General features: G+C 41.2%; 1 protein-coding gene across 1 annotated transcript in view; it reads right to left on the bottom strand.

Annotated features, from left to right (window-relative positions):
* mmp24 (matrix metallopeptidase 24) overlaps window positions 1–14,399 on the bottom strand; it is a 74,676-nt gene that overhangs the window by 8,877 nt on the left and 51,400 nt on the right. Inside the window, exons 8-9 of the mRNA XM_056400647.1 lie at window positions 7,172–7,310; window positions 2,385–2,651 (exon numbers count right to left, since the gene is read on the bottom strand). Coding sequence (XP_056256622.1) covers window positions 2,385–2,651; window positions 7,172–7,310 — 406 coding nt within the window. The remainder of the gene's footprint in view (window positions 1–2,384; window positions 2,652–7,171; window positions 7,311–14,399) is intronic.

Raw genomic sequence — 14,399 nt, 5'->3', positions numbered from 1 at the left:
AACATTTCCTGACTCGTGGCCCACTTGAAAATCTCAAAAATGTTGGCAGCCCACATCCCACCCCGTAACCATAACAGAGGCCAAATCATATGCTCTCAGAGCACTCTTTATTTTAATGATAACAATAGAACTGAAAGCAGGGGAAGCTCAATATTTCTTTTTTGTTTGACGGGTAACCAGCTATCTATTTTGACTCTCCAGTTTTTGCCATGGATACACCCAAGCAAACAGGTATACGATGTGGTTCAGCAGTGAGGTGGTCCAGCCGGCGACAACATAAAAACATTAAATTTATATATAAAAAAAAAAGGAAGAGATTTGTAGGCCCACTTCCAAGTCCCAGCCCACAGTTTGGGAACCAATGTCTAGACCAAAGTGGTGGACCAACATGGCCACAGTGTTTCACATACATTGATTTATTGTTGGCAGTCTGCCACAATTTTGTCACATATTGATTTTACTATTTCAAATTGTGCATATGGCTCTCTCTCTCTCTCTCTCTCTCTATCACACACACACACACATCAACAACGGACCTTGTCTGTCATAGTCGGACTGACCATCAGGAGTACTGGGAGAAATCCCGCCACATCACACATCAGAAAGCTGTCTAAAAAATCCATTTGGTATTTTCCCACCCCTCTCTGCGTGCCTGTCACTCAGGGTGCACAGAGCTGTCATGTGGGTGCAAGGACAGGGCTCACGGGCCAGTCACAACATGCAACTGTTATTTGACACAAGGTGAAGCAATGAAACTTTATATAGTCTGTAGGAAACACTGTCACCTTCCACTAGCATGGCTACACTGAATACACACAGGACATTTAGTAAAAACATGTACAAATGAACAGATTTCAAGCCCCCATGAGCATAAACAATCTCCAACACCACCTTCACAAATTCACAACTTACACACAAAAAAACCTAATTCACTTGTGCTTGTGTCACAAGAACAGAGACTAAATGCCACACGGCTTAAAGTGGAAATCTCCACTTTGTTTTCTAAATTCCTCAAAAGCTGACACTGAGGAGACCTTCAGTCTTCAAGAAAAGCTTTCTCTTTAAGTGAAACACATCCATCTTCAGTGTCCTCGCCTCCCTCTTTCCGCTCTGCTATATCCCTGTGGCGCGGAATCTCATTAGAGGCAATAACATTTCTATTGTGACACGGCGGTTATGGCGGTTACAGTATTTTGGTCCCAGCAGTGGTTGTTTTTTTTTATTGAAGGGCAATATTATGTAATGCCTGTGAGACAGACACGGGAGCTGGGAGACAGATGGGACAATATGTGAGAGAGAGATAGTGCATGTATGTAACTGTAGCTAAGGCTTAACATCATTTACTTAAAGTACCAACAGTAATAAAGTAAAAATATTATGTATAATGGCCCATTTCAGAATAATACGTTGTATATTATATTGGATTAATGTTGTAAAGGCTGTGCTTTAAATGTATAATGTAGTTTATACTGTAAGTTTTACTGCAGCTGGGTAGTTTCTCCTAAAATTATAAAGCTGTTAAATAAATGTGGAGTAAAAAGTAAAACAATTGCAGGATAAAATATCAGATCTCAGCACACACACACACACACACACACACAACACACACACACACACACACACACACAGCTCACCAACAGAAAAACCCCAGAAGGTTTCATCTGATGTCGGCTTTTTTGTGTGCTCCATCACCTCCAAACAGCCAGTGGAAACAAACATACACACACACACACACACACACACACACACACACACACACACACACTTACACACACGCTTTCGTCTGTTGCCCCCAAAGTCCCTGCAGGATAGCTTCTCATCTAACACCAAGACACCACACCCGGCCGACCATGTCACCGCCTCTGATCCCTCTCTCTGTCTCACACACACACACACACACACACACACACACACACACACACACACACACACACACACACACACACACACACACACACACTGAGCTCTGCCTCCGGTGTCCCTCTGAGGAAGCCACAAGGTCATGAGGTCTCAGCTCGACAAGTAGAAGCGATGATGAGTAGTTTTCTTCTAGGACACAGTCTGTGTGTGTGTGTGTGTGTGTGTGTGTGTGTGTGTGTGTGTTTGTCTGGCACCTTTGCTTGTGGCATTTTTAGGCTCAGAGAGAAGTAATTCACTGTGAATTAACTCAATTATCGAGACAGTGTCTGTAGGACTTGACCGTCTGTTGGTGTGACTGCTCCACTGAACGACCAGTTAACCTCTGACTGAGTGGTTCAAATGGTGTCTACATCAGTGCCCCTACTCATATTAAAGATTTTTATCTCACACATTTACCTGTACAGATGTATGTATATATTGTACAGACAGTGACACCAGACAGAACAACCCCGTTAGACACTCACATCCCTCCCTGCTGATGAAGGCTCCCTGCGGTGCGTCCGGTATTCCCTTCCACACGGCGATGGGTTTGGGGTATCCCGGGTCCGCGGTGCGCTTCTCCTCATTGTAGCGCCAGTACTGATCCCCTTTGAAGAAGTAGGTTTTCCCGACCGGCTCCCAGCGCAGCGCCGTGTCGATGCCGTCTTTGGGGAGGCAGCTGCCCAGCTCCACCAGGCTGTGGGGGTAACCGGGCTCGGCCGTCACTTCCTTAAACACCCAGTACTTATCACCTGCAGGATGAGAGGAGACGCAAGTCAGCATTTCCATCGTTGCAGGCAAACCAGGCCAATGTTTGGGGCCCCCATGGGGTAAAGGGGCCCCCGATGGCCCCTCATATTGGCAGATTTTGCTATGACAACTGTAAATCTCCCATAAAGACACTATACAGTGCACAGCTGCTGCCCCAAACCCCCCTCAGTGGGGCCCCTGATGATGTGTGCCGTAGCTAGCATTTACAAACTGCTTGGATGTGAGGTGTTCAGGAAACACCTGAAAATTGTAGCATCTGTTGATAGTCTGCATGTGTTTTGATGTCAAGTTGTGTTTTTAAGGCAGAAACTTTGAGATGTGTCTGATTCGCTGTTATGAATATTGATGTGAATTGAACTGATTTCTTTACTCTGCAAACAAACCTTGAGAATTTTTGAAAAGTGTTTTCTCCCTCACTTTAATATTTATAAATGATTATTATTTATTAGAGTTGAGATCCAGATTATCACCAAAATCGAATCGATTTTTCCTCAGTCCAAGGTCGATCTGTCTGATTTTTTTTTTTACAGAAATGTGTTCAGAGGATTTGAGATATCCTGACAGGTCAAGACATGAAGTCCTTGGCAGAATTTAGTGTCAATAACTTTTATAAATAAATCAAACGTTGTTATTTTCTGGAGTCACAGTTGTGTTTAAACTGTTTTACAACACAGCAACTGCTTTTCTACAACACAGAGAAAACTGTTAGGTTTAAAAAACTCTTTGTTTAATATCAACTTCTTATTCTTTAGAAGAAATATGTGGATAAAATATGAGACGGATTAAAATGCAGGAGATTAAATCACAGAACTACTCTGTAAAAGCTCTATTAAATTAGCCCGGCTTGACAGCAACTTCTTTAAATAGGCTGTATTCAGCTGGAGGAAAAAAAAACAAAAAAAAAGTGAACAGCGAATACAAACAAAGATTAATACAAGACGCTGAATTCTAATTTCACTCTTTTCAAACACTAATAGCTTTCCACCAGGCGCGTCAGGCACCTGGACGCAGTGTTAACAATTCAAATGAACAGCACACGTTACAGGGAAGATACTAATAGATAGTTGTGGCCTCTAGCAGGTTCTGTAATCAGTATCATTTCTTAAGGAGCCAGGAGGACATAAATCACTGTGGGTAGAAAATGTCATCAAAGTCGTACTGAGGCCCCTGGCTGTGTTTGTGCACTGAAGACATTGAGGTATATACAGCAAAGATCAATGTCATACTTATTTATTGGTGTTTTATTTGTGTTATCTGGAATATTTGAACAAAATACTTTAAAAAATGATATTACTATTTATGGTAAGATTTTCTGAGCTTGAGCTTCAGTGTCTTTTTTCAGAAGAAACTTACTTCTCAGGCTTCTCTCTGGAGCTCTAGTAACAACAGGTCGATGAGCCAATCAGAAGAGAGGAGGCTCTGAGCCTCTCTTCTGATTGACTGCTTTGTTGTGACATCACAAAGTTCCAGAAGTCCTGACGGCTGGTTTTAAGGCTCAGTTTCTGAATACAGGCTGTGTGCATTTCTCTGTGGACTGAGGCTTTGATACTTTCACAGTATTAATATAGAAGCTAGAGCTGATCTATAATCACACTACACATGGACATCTAGATTTATACAACATGGGACCTTTAAGGTGGTGAGCATGTTGGTGTCGCACGCAGCAAAATCCCAGTAAAGAAGATGTAAATAATGCAGACACACACATACTGTGTCCAGATGTTCAAATGTTCTGTTTTATATAGAGGGAAATACATTCAGTGTGTTTATTAGGCCTCATGGATGCACACAATGCTGAAGGTAAACAGAAACTTTTCATATCTTTTTTTTTAAAAGTCTGTCTTAAAACAATTAATAGTATCATTGTTCCTTATCATTGAGACCGTTTTCTAAAGCATTTTCAACATAAGGAGACAAAATCACTGACCTCCTCCAGTGCAGGTTCAAATGATGCTACAATATCAAGTGGAAATCTTCAAAAACGTTCAGTTTTTTTGTATAAATATTCCTTTGTGCTTCGACCGACAGTGTTTCCATGGTAAAATGTAGTGAAGGGAAGAAACAAAAAGACTGAATTTAATGCTAAAAAGACTGAATTCACCCACTCAGACTGCTAAAAACCTCACGCTGACTTTGGCTGAACTTTGGTGTGAATTTTTGCACAGAAATATGATATGATATCAAATGACAGGAGAAATTATTCAACTGTGCTTTTCCATTATATGAGCATGTGAGCATTGTTTGAACTTTCCCTCTAAAGAGTAGATTCAAAGATCAGTGTTAGATCCACATTCACGGCACGACAGGAGTTTAATCTGGGCACATCTCTTGCATGTATATGAGGTGAAAGTACACTGTCAGCTTTTCAAACCGTAGCTGTCATGCCTCGTAGTTCCCGGGTTAATGGGAGGTGCTGTTTTTGTGCTGCGTGATTATCGGCACGACACCTTCAACATCATCCATCCATAGGTTTTTAAACTGAAGCCCCGTGAACCGGAAAAGCTACTGAAAGTGCAGTTTTCTTTCACCTTATGTCACCCCCGTGAGAGCTTATGGGGGAGATTATTACCTGCATGCACGCACACACGCACACACACACACACACACACACACACACACACACACACACACACACACACTGACAATCAACAAATCCTCCCTCTAAATCTGTGTGTGTGTGTGTGTGCGTTCTGCTCACACGTGTCTCGCCCAAATGTGTGCAAAAAGCATCGTCATGTGTCTGTGTATGACAGTGTGTGTGTGTGTGTGTGTGTGTGTGTGTGTGTGTGTGTGTGTGTGTGAACGAGAGACGAAGACGGCAGCTGAGAGCTCTGAGAGAGCAAAGCTATTAATATCTGCTCCTGGCTGGCCGCGATAGCAGGACACTCTGTCAGAAGATGTTGGTGCGTGTGTGTGTGTGTATTTGTGTGTGTGTGTGTGTGTGTGTGTGTGTGTGGTGTGTGCATGTGTGTGTGTGTGTTACAGAGAAAGTGAGAAAGAGTGAGAGAGAGAGATGGAAACAGAGAGAAGGAGGGGGAGATGACTCCACAGTCAGCAGGCAGGGGATGAGCGAGGTTTCATACATAGACTGAAATTCTATTACTTTAGGCTGGGTGCTCCCCACTGCACTGCCATTCTCTATTTCACACTTTATTAAATATAGTTTCAGGAGGAGGAGGGCATGTTGAGCGCAGGACAGAGTCTTATAACGGTGGAGCAGATGGTAGACAGAGATTTGAACGCCCTTCTGTGATGCTGCAGAGTTTTTCCGCTGGAGAGAAATTGGCTGATTTTGGAGAAATTTATGAGAAAAACTCTTTCATTTCATCTGAACTGATGTGTTTATATTTTTAAACTTTCCTGATCATTCCACTTCCTGACAAGACAGCATTTATAAAAGCTATGTTTATTAATAGTTAATGGATCATTTATACCAAAACCCATCTATAAACTGAATACTAAGAATCATTAAAAACTTAGAAACTGAGAAACCCAGGACCCTTCACCAATGTCATACCAACATTTATAACTGCATTATTACTGAATAGAAACACACAACCATGTTTTTATCAAAACATTAGATTTAAAGCTCCATATTTTCTTCTTCTTCTGTGTTTTATTTGAAGTGTTGATCCATAAGAAGATATATTTGTGGTTTTAAGAACCAAAAACCATCTCAGTGTAGTTTTACATCTCCTCTCTCAGGCTTCTCTCTGGAGCTCTAGTAACAACAGGTCGGTGAGCCAATCAGAAGAGAGGAGGCTCTGAGCCTCTCTTCTGATTGGCTGACTGTTTTCTGAATGATCCAATAAAAATATAGCAGATTTCAGGTAAAAACACTCAGAGAAACCAAATCCTGCAAGGTTTGGATGGTGGGTCCAGGTGGGCGGGGCTTGGTGACTGCTTTGTTGTGACATCACAAAGTTCCAGAAGTCCTGACGGCTGGTTTTAAGGCTCAGTTTCTGAATACAGGCTGTGACATGGAAATCTACCTTTATACTATATGGGACCTTTAAACCGCAAATATGCAATGATATTTCCATCAAAAGAAAAGTTAACTAAGGCAAGTGAGCGAGCTCAAATAGACACAAACTGCACATCTGGAGAGAGATGAAGTGAGTTAAATGTGATGTTTATGTCACAGTCAAACTAATGCACTTGTACTTTTTGTTTCAGAGCACAATGTGTTCTCATGCAACATGTCTCAATGCCAAACATGTGTCCCTCTCAGCTCTGACGCCCTCTGTTAGCATCCTGTTAGCTCCATGGTGAGACTATTAAGTCAGATCTGAGGTTCTGTAAAATGATGCCACTAAAATGACAACAACATTATGAATTGGAGCAGCAGTTTGACAAATATAACACAATGTTTACTGTTCCTTTGTATATATGTCAGGACCCATGAGACTGAAGGGCCTAGTTCCAGGCAGAGCAGTGAAACATCCACGTTGATGCGTGGGGAAAAAGATGAAAATGTTTGCACGCATCTTTCTCCTCGTACCTTTGAAGAAGACAAATTTTCCATCTGATCTCTCGTAGGCGGCGTCGATGCGAGGCGGAAGGCCTTTCCAGAACTGATCGATCTGCATGGGATAACCCTCCTGCACCTTGTTGTTCCTCAGACGCCAAAACCACCGGTCCTGGAACACAATGAAGTTAAAAAATTCAATACCAACGGACATCACTACACTAAACCTACAGCAACTTTCCAAAGTAAGACTCCAGTGGCATTGTTAAACAAATGTCAGAATGAGTCACAAATACCCAGAAAGAAGTTTCTGAATCACTGAAGTTTCACTGAGCTGCATGTGGCTGCTGAAAGCATCTGATTTCATATGTGATAGATCAGAAGGCTTCGTGTTTGCACGGTTCTGTTTTACATCTCTCTGTCACTGTGCAAGTGACAGTTAGCCATAAATGGATGTTGACATGCCCTTAAAAAACATTTTCCACATCAGTAATTCTACCAGCGCCACTTGTCAAACCTGTCAATGAAAAGAATAACAAAAAAGAAGAGTGATCTTTAGTGATTGTACCATATTGAGAAGTTTTTCAACAATGCCAGAGCTGCTGTCATTACATTTCATTACTTTTAACACAGAACAAGTTCACAGTGACTTCAGACACAACCTGTTTATTTAAATTTAAACAAAAGTCGCCGATCACGCCGGGGTGACAGCATAAAAACCAAGTCACGTGGAACATTGCTGTCAACTTCCGTCGAAAGTGCTGACTTCACACATTATGCTAGTTTTTGCTTGTTGTTGATAGACCAAGTGAAAACTGAGATAGCATAATATATACTTGATATAACAAATAATTTATGTGTCCGTAAACATGCATTTATGTCTTAGTCATTTCTTGTCATATAACATACAACATTTAGAAATCCCTCACACTCTGGGGATGCAAGGCCTGTCATGTAGCTCTCTGCTTTATAATGAATATAAACGTTTTTGAAGAGTAACATAGCAAAAAACGATAAAAAACAAACCTATGGCCACTCCTCCACCTGCAGCGAACCACAAACTCGCGCAGATGCTGGTTAAGAGAAATGAATAACTGAAGGTTTTGCGGTCAAGTCACAGAAGGTATCATGGTGCTAGGAATAATGTGGATGAGAAGAAAAGGCGTGAAAAAAAAAAAGATGAAGAGAAAGAAGAGGTGAGAGAGGAGAGGGAATAACCAGATGGATGAACAGAAGGGTAGCAGAGAAGACGCAGGGATAGAAAAGGACAGGAGATAAGAAAAGTGAGGTGATGCGAGGGTAGAGAAGGGAAGAGGAGAGAGGGAGGAGGAAGAGGAGGAGAAGAAGGCAAGCATCAATCTTAGCTCATTATCATTTGGCTTCAGTGAATCTAGGACAGAGCCAAGTGCAGTCCCCACTGAGTGCTATATATATACACACACACACACACACACACACACACACACGCATGTTGGTCTTTTTATCATTGTGAGGACACACATTGATATGAAGCATTCTCAAGCCCCTCACCCTAAAACTGAGTCTTAATCTTCAAGCAGACCTTTAAAGTTGTTAGGACCGTCCACAATGTCCTCACAATGATAGTTTTCAACACAAATTGTCCGCACAACCATAGAAAATCACACACACACACACACACACACACACACACACACACACACACGTACACACACACACACACACAAACACACACACTCCATCTCAAATGATCCAGCATCATCCTCTGGCTGCTAATGCTTTTCTGTCTGAACCCAAACAGGAAAAAAAAGAAAATCAATACTTCACATCGAGCAGAAGAAACCATGAGTATTTCTCACCAAGGAAACATCCCATAATGAGCGTCTCCTTTCAAACGCCCACTGGCTCTCACTGCTCTTCATGTCCTAATACGCCCCTTTCCTCGAGTTACAGGGAGAAAGAAAACAGCCTTGTTTTTCTGATCAGTGACGAGGATGACGATGATGATTTTCTAAGTTACAGAAAAGCTTTTATGTTTCTGTCAGTACACGACTTCACAGCTGAAGTCCGACATATTGCTGCAGGCTCTCTGCGCTGCTGCTGCTACTCTGCTTCTGATTGGACGATATAACTAATGGTTCTTATGAAGCTGTGTTTGTCTCTAAGTCTCACAACAACTCCAACCCCAACAACCACACAGGTCGTTTCCTTTCAACCCTCTGATACGACCCATAGGAGTGTCTCATGAAATAGCGCCCCCTACGGCGGCATGCGTACTCGACGTTGGTTGTCATGGTTACAGTAATAAACATGTGGATTGTATCAAGAGCGGCTTACCTACCTTTATCGTTACGGTTAACATAATAACGGCTTAATCATGGCTTGGTTAGGTTTAGGAAAAGATGGTGATTTGGGGTTAAAGTAAGTACTTCCTCAACATTAGACGATCTTTGTTGTCATGGTTACAATAACAACAACATGGTTAACTTTGTCGAACAGTCGTAGATAATAGAAACAACATAAACTGCTACTTTTACGTGGGAAACGACGCAGACTTTGTGGCTCATCGCCGCACTTTTCCCCTCTGCTCCTGTCATAATTACTACGACCACTAGATGTCGCCTAGCAACAATAATAATGGAATAAAATAAGATTACAATATGTTGAAGAGCAGCTCTGCATGGATTGTGCTGATTGTGTTACAGAAATGATTCAGAAATTCTGTTTATTTTCCTAAAGTAATTCCTGGATTGCAAATCACTGTACAGTTCTCATCCGCATCATCACACCTCATTTCTTCACCTGGCACCTCACCTGAATCCATTTTCTTTTTTTATATGGAAATGTAGCAGAATGCAGCAAATTGTGGTCCAATTTACAATAATTTTGTTGTTCTTTATGGTTTTGATCATGAATTTCGACCACAGATGAATTCAATTCAGTGTCAAAGCAATAAAAAGTGAGCGACAGACTGCTGATTTAAAATTCTTCTTAAGTTTAGCCAAACAGTCCAACATGAAACGGCGTCTGCATCAGATCGCTCCTAAGTGAACATAACAGCTTTCACAGCTTTAATTCCAAATTAATTTATATAATGTCAAATATATTACAGACTCCCTTTGATGTCTGTTGAGTTTTTGCCTCTTTTTCACTTAAAACACATTAAATCTTGCTTCGAAATTCAGTTTTTAAAAAAAAAATGTGATTAAAGCAGAAATGGGACGATAAATTAATGGGAGATAGTTATTAATAACGTCAGCCACAACTGCTGGTGGAGTGTTTGAGATCTTTCCTTTTCATTAGATTAAATTAAATGCTTGTAGTCATTGATGTGGGCGCCTAAATTAAAACATCCCACCTGGCACAGGACTCAAGAGAAGTAAGTTTTTAAGACGAGAATGATGATGTCAGACCTGTTCAAACCCACAACGTCATGTTTATACAGTTTCAGTTTAAGCCACTGAAATATACTGTCACAACGTCCTCCAAAATACACACCGGTGGAAGCAGATAATGACCCAGTTTGAAAAAGCTGATACACAAAATATATATACAGTATATATATATACACACACCTGAGCTTAAAATACCTCTACTCATATCTCATTCAGGCTGCAGCTGTAGCAGCCGCTCGTTCCTCCCTGTCTCTTATAATGATCCACTTAGTTAATGTTCTTACAGCTGCCATCACTAAATGTTGACACTGGAGGTGACCTGAGTTATAATAATATTCTGCTTCTGTTGTGTAATCTTATTTTGTTTTATTCAGTGTGTGTTTCACAGAATCAAGTTTTGTAAAAGGACAAAATATCATTACAAGGTCAAACAAGCCCTTCACTGAGACCCATTGGACTAAGGTAACTTTACATAAAGTAGTTTGAACTAGCTCTACACACTGACTTAGTATTTACATCCTTATAATATATTTTGTATGAAGGTGGGCGGAGCTTGGTGGCCGCTTTGTTGTGACATCACAAAGTGCCAGAAGTCCTGACGACTGGTTTTAAGGCTCAGTTTCTGAATACAGGCTGTGTGCATTTCTCTGTGGACTGAGGCTTTGATACTTTCACAGTATTAATATAGAAGCTAGAGCTGATCTATAATCACACTACACATGGACACAGACCTTTAGACTATATGAGATCTTTAACTACACCTCAACCACAGAGGTGGCAAAATCAGAAAATGATGGACTGCTACGTGCCTCATTTTAAAATGCACTGACACGTTTAGAAATGAGAATTTGTTGCAAACGTCAACACATATTGTTGTGACACGTGCAACAACTTCTAGGTCATGTGGAGAAGTAACTCCAACATTTCTTTTCCCCAAACTTGTTGTGCAGTGGAGCAGAACGTGAAGACCAAACTGATTATGGCTAAAGGCCCTTTTCTGTGTGCCAGCTCCCTTAATCTTAGCTGACACATCTTCTTATCAGACCTTTAATTTTAACAAAGTTAGTGCAGTGTTTTTCTTTTTCTCATCCAGCTGTTAATTATTTAGACGGATGGAGACTTTTGAGGCAACAGCAAAATCCTCACGTCATGTTGGCTGTCAGTCAGACTGTCGTAGAGGGACGCAGAGTGAGACAGACGAGTAAGAAGGGAGGTTGACAGACAGACAGGTGGTGGTGGTGGTGGTGGTGGGGGGACAGACCAGAGAGGAGACAGACCAGTATGGACAGGTGAGCTGAGAAAAGAGACGGACAGACAGACGGACGGAGAGCGAGACGGGTTTGTGACCTTTTCTAACATTCAGTTTAAAGATCACAGACATCAGAATGGATTTTTCCTCCTCTTCTACACTGCTCCTCACTGTGTAACTGTCTCACACACACACACACACACACACACACACGCACACACACACACACACACACACATGCATACGCATACATTGTCATGATATTGTCGATTTGTCGAATGTGCAGATTTATGTGAACTTTTATGGACACCGCATCATGTAAACTGCTGTGTGTGTGTGTGTGTGTGTGTGTGTGTGTGTGTGTGTGTGTGTGTGTGTGTGTGTTGGTATGGTGGCACTAATAGAGCTGCATTAGTCTGCTACTAACTAAGCTGGAAGCATATGCCTGGTGCTAATGATCATAGAGCTAGATAGCACCATATGCCACTGGGCTCATTCTTCTCCTGAGGAGCCTTATGATACTATGAGAGCGCACATTTTTAGCACAGGCTTCCCCCGGTGGGAATCGAACCCGTCGCGTTGGCAGTGTCGGAGCGATCGTTACCTTCTGAGCTACAAAGCGACCGTGCCTCACTCACAGCTGCCGGGGTCCTGCATCCTCCCCGCTTTATGTGCAATTAAGCTTTTTCCCCAGAGTCGCCCTGTTCTATACAGCAACCTGCGGCTGTATGACTCACCCGCTGCGGGAGCTAACACCCGTTAATTACATACAGAACAGTTTCCTGTTCTCCAAAGGAGTTGTTCACCTTAAGCAGAGACATGCAGCCTGGATTCTTTCACAGCGAAACACATCAGAGAGTTTTTACCAAGTTCAATATCTGTGATTTTCCTGCTGGATATACCGTCCTTGAACCTGCTGCATCTGCTTCTACTTCAGTTTTATGCCTGCTTTCTGCATTTAGCATAAGAACATTAAATATATTTGACAGTGCTGCACAAAGGAAGGCTAAACACATAGTTGCTGATACCTCACATCCACAACACTCAAGAGTTTGAACTGTTTCTGTCTGGCCGTCGATTCAGGGCAGTCTTTTATTCCTTATGCCATACAGACACTGAACACAAAACGACTGCACCGGGAAACATTTGTTACTTGATTTGTTATCTCATAAGATTTTCTCTCTGGTATTTATCTAACCTGTCTGCTACCTGCTCATTTGCATTACTGTATGTTGTACATGTTGTATGTTTTTAATGGTATGTTTTGTTATGTGTCATTTTGTTATGTTATTGTATATATTTGTACTTTCTTTGGGAGAAGCTAAAGACAAAATTCTACCGAGGTGGACAACAAAGTCAATCAATCAAGCAATCAATCAATCAATCAATAAACTGTTACGACGATGGGACTGACACCTGAGTAAGCAGAGAGACTAGCTCTCCTACAGGTCAAACACTCCACAGGGAGCCTTCACATACCTGATGCCACAATCTGAGGTTTACTGTTAACGTTGTAGATTATGTCATCTTTGCCCATATGTTACTATAAGTGCCCATAAGTTCTCTTGGGTCTACAGATTGCAACTCATCAAAAATATATATTCAGTATTTCAGCACTGCAAGCCAGCACTTACTTTCATTGCAAAAAAAAATTTTTTCACACTCATCTCTAATTTTTCCTGTCTGATATAAGTGCCACACAAGGCTTCACAAAGAAGGAAAACAATCAAAAACTAAATAAAATAACATATAAAACAGTTTTAAAGTAAAAACAATAGATATGAAATAAGTTGTAGATAAAGTAATGTGGTAAAAGAAAGTTTTTTAAACAGATGGTGAAGTTAGAGAGTGTCAGAGCCCTAACAGTAAAAGCCCTGTCACCCTTGGTCTTCAGCCTTGACAGGGGGATAACTAACAGGGTCTTATCCGAAGATCTCGAGCTACGGGCTGGTGAGTAATGATTTAGAGGCTCAGTCAGGTAGCTCAGTGCCATACCATATTAGAATTGATACCATAAATCAATTCTAAAACGGACAGGCAGCCAGTGAAGGGTGAAGTTAAAATATGGCTGATATGATCGTTCTTTCATGATTTGCTTAAAAGTCTTTTTCTACACCCTGAAGCTGTGCCAATCATGTTTTGGCAAAGGCATGTCAACACTGCATCACACTGACGAGACTAGAAGTGATAAAAGCATGAATCACTGTTTATAGATCATTAAAAGAAATGCATGATCTAATTCTAGAGATATTTCTCAAGTGATCTAAAATACCTCTGTGGGTTTCACATGTTGAGCTAGAGACCCAAGAGCAGCCAGAACCTGGACATGAGTGAGCTTGGATTTTATATTAAGGATTTGCATTTTGGAAGAGTTTAGATGATGGAAATTTACTGCCATGATAACTTATCTGACTCAGATGGTTTGCAGGAAAAATACAGCTGAGTATCATCTGCTTAGAAAATTTAATTAAATATTGTGCTGCTTAATTATTTGGCTCAAAGGGAGCAAATAGAGAGAAAATAACATAGGTCCTAGAGAGGAGCCCTGTGGTACCCCAAATCTAGACAATGCTTGAGAGGAAGTAAAGCCATTAACAGATACATCAAATTTTCTGTTTTGAAAAGTATGAAGAGGACC

This window comes from Seriola aureovittata, chromosome 2 (assembly GCF_021018895.1).
Source record: "Seriola aureovittata isolate HTS-2021-v1 ecotype China chromosome 2, ASM2101889v1, whole genome shotgun sequence".
Classification (NCBI taxonomy): domain Eukaryota; kingdom Metazoa; phylum Chordata; class Actinopteri; order Carangiformes; family Carangidae; genus Seriola; species Seriola aureovittata.
This window is presented reverse-complemented; position numbering and strand designations above follow the sequence as displayed.